This window comes from Monoraphidium neglectum (assembly GCF_000611645.1).
Source record: "Monoraphidium neglectum strain SAG 48.87 unplaced genomic scaffold scaffold03091, whole genome shotgun sequence".
Taxonomy (NCBI): domain Eukaryota; kingdom Viridiplantae; phylum Chlorophyta; class Chlorophyceae; order Sphaeropleales; family Selenastraceae; genus Monoraphidium; species Monoraphidium neglectum.
Genome location: NW_014010537.1, coordinates 896 through 2,827, shown reverse-complemented (window position 1 = coordinate 2,827; position 1,932 = coordinate 896). Strand labels below are relative to the sequence as shown.

Below are 1,932 nucleotides of genomic sequence, written 5' to 3'. Positions count from 1 at the left end.
GCCGCCACTGCCGCCGCCGCCGCCGCCGCCGCCGCCCCCCGTGGTGAAAGAAACTGTCAGCAGCTGCGGCAGGCGCTGGTGCTGCCTGCGGTCTGCGGCCAGGCGCTCCTCGAGCTCACCCGCCAGCTGGCGTCGGGCGACGCAGGGGGTGGGAGGGGGCAGGAGGGGACGAGAGGGTTTGAAAACGAGCCTTAGTGTGGGTGAGGGTGAGGGAACGACAAGGTATGAAAGGGGCCGGGGGGGGAAGGGGGTTGTTGGGGGAGGTGATGAGGCGCCGCGGTCTGTCGCACGTGCATGCGCAACTGCATGTTCACCACCCCCCCCCCCAAACCACACACACGAAGCTGGACCCAGCCCTTGCCTGCAGCAGCCACGAGTGCGTGGCCTCCAGGTCCCTCAGCGCGCTGCCCCCCCTGAAGGTCTTGCCACAGGACACGCTCTTGGGCAGGGTGCGGGGCTTCACGCCGTCGTCGTCCACGCCCCGCGCCAGGCGGAACAGCCTGTTGGCCGCGGTTGTTGGCGGTTGGTGGCGGGTTGGCGGCGGTTGAGCTGTTTTTACTGCGGTGCTGCGGTGTGTCGATGCACGCATGATGCTTGGCCAGGGGATGCTTGGCCATTTGCGAGAGAGGTGCTGGCAACAGAAGGGCGGCCTGGCCGCCACGCTCGCCCCTCCTCCCCCCCCTCGCTCGGCTGACTCATGCACAGCCTATTTGGAAAGGACATGCCGTGCATGGCCTGTTTCGATCCGGCACTGCACGGCGCATGGGCCCCGGGAATCTCAATCACTCCAATCTGAGCCGCGCCGCCTTGACCAAACCCCACCCTCCTAGTCTGAATCTATCCCACAACTCAACGGTTGCCATGGCTGAAACGATGCTCAAATTCACGGAGTCGGGAAGCAAGGCTCGGCTCACCACGCGCCCGCCTCGTCCCCGACCCAGCTGACTAGGCGAGCCAGGGGCACCGCCGCCAGGTCACCCACCGTGGCGGGCGGCCGCCAGCCGTCGGGGCCGGGGCCGCCGCCCGCGAGGCGCTGCGCGGGGTGCAGGGCGGACGGGGCCCGTGGCGCGGAGGGCGCTGAGTCAGGGGGGCGCCACAGGGGCGGACGCCGACCGGGCGCGCGTCGAGCCGTCTGCAGCTGGACGTGCGAGAGATCCACCCCAATATGCAGCCGGCTCTGGTGCGGGCGTGCAAAGTTCACAACCAGGGTGACAACATCAACACCGCCGGTCACCCATGCCCGTTCCCTACAGTTCCCCGGGCGCGGCCGCGGCTACGGCCCAAGCGCCGCTCCCCTCCGCCCACCTGCGCCAGCGCGTCCCCAAACTTTCCGCCCAGCTGCCGCAGCTTCCCAATGGGCAGGGGGTCCAACAGGGCGCGCACGCTGCGCGGAGAAGTCGCGGGGGGGGGGGGACGCGAGGCGCTCGGTAGTTATGGTATGATTGATAGGTGAAAACACTCAAACACATCAAGGTGGCAAGGGGTCGGGTGATGATGAGTTGGGCAGATTTTGTGGCGAGATGTGCAGCGGATGCAACGAGGATGCTGGGCCCGAAAAATGCGGAATTGGAGGGGTTCGAACCTGGATGACGGGACGATGGTCTGCTGCCGCGGCTTGTGCAGGCCGCTGGCCAGCTTTGCCAGCACCTTGTAGTGGGCTATGCCTGGTTGTGTGGAGGTGGGCAAGAGTACCGGATGAGGAGGAAGCACCCCATATGCGCCAAGGTTCAGTGGGGGACACACTTTATGAATTTGAAGATTGGGTATGTAAAAAGACTGGGAGCTGGGTAGCGCCGAGTGGCAAGTGTGTGCGGGCGGTCTGTCGCGCAGGGGTTGGGGCTGAGGCTGCTACGAGCGGGGGTTCGGGGTGTGGTGTGTGACGCCGACGGCGCAGCTCGGCGTGCTGGAGGTGGCATGTGTGTGTGTGTGGGG

At 66.8% G+C, this 1,932-nt stretch overlaps 1 protein-coding gene across 1 annotated transcript in view; it reads right to left on the bottom strand.

The window, feature by feature from the left end:
• Positions 1-1,664, bottom strand: part of MNEG_12147 (hypothetical protein) — a gene marked incomplete at both ends in the record, with an annotated part of 4,068 nt that extends 2,404 nt beyond the window's left edge. Inside the window, 4 exons of the mRNA XM_014039380.1 lie at positions 341-500; positions 915-1,033; positions 1,306-1,384; positions 1,583-1,664. Coding sequence (XP_013894834.1) covers positions 341-500; positions 915-1,033; positions 1,306-1,384; positions 1,583-1,664 — 440 coding nt within the window. The remainder of the gene's footprint in view (positions 1-340; positions 501-914; positions 1,034-1,305; positions 1,385-1,582) is intronic.
• Between the last annotated feature and the right edge of the window lie 268 nt (positions 1,665-1,932).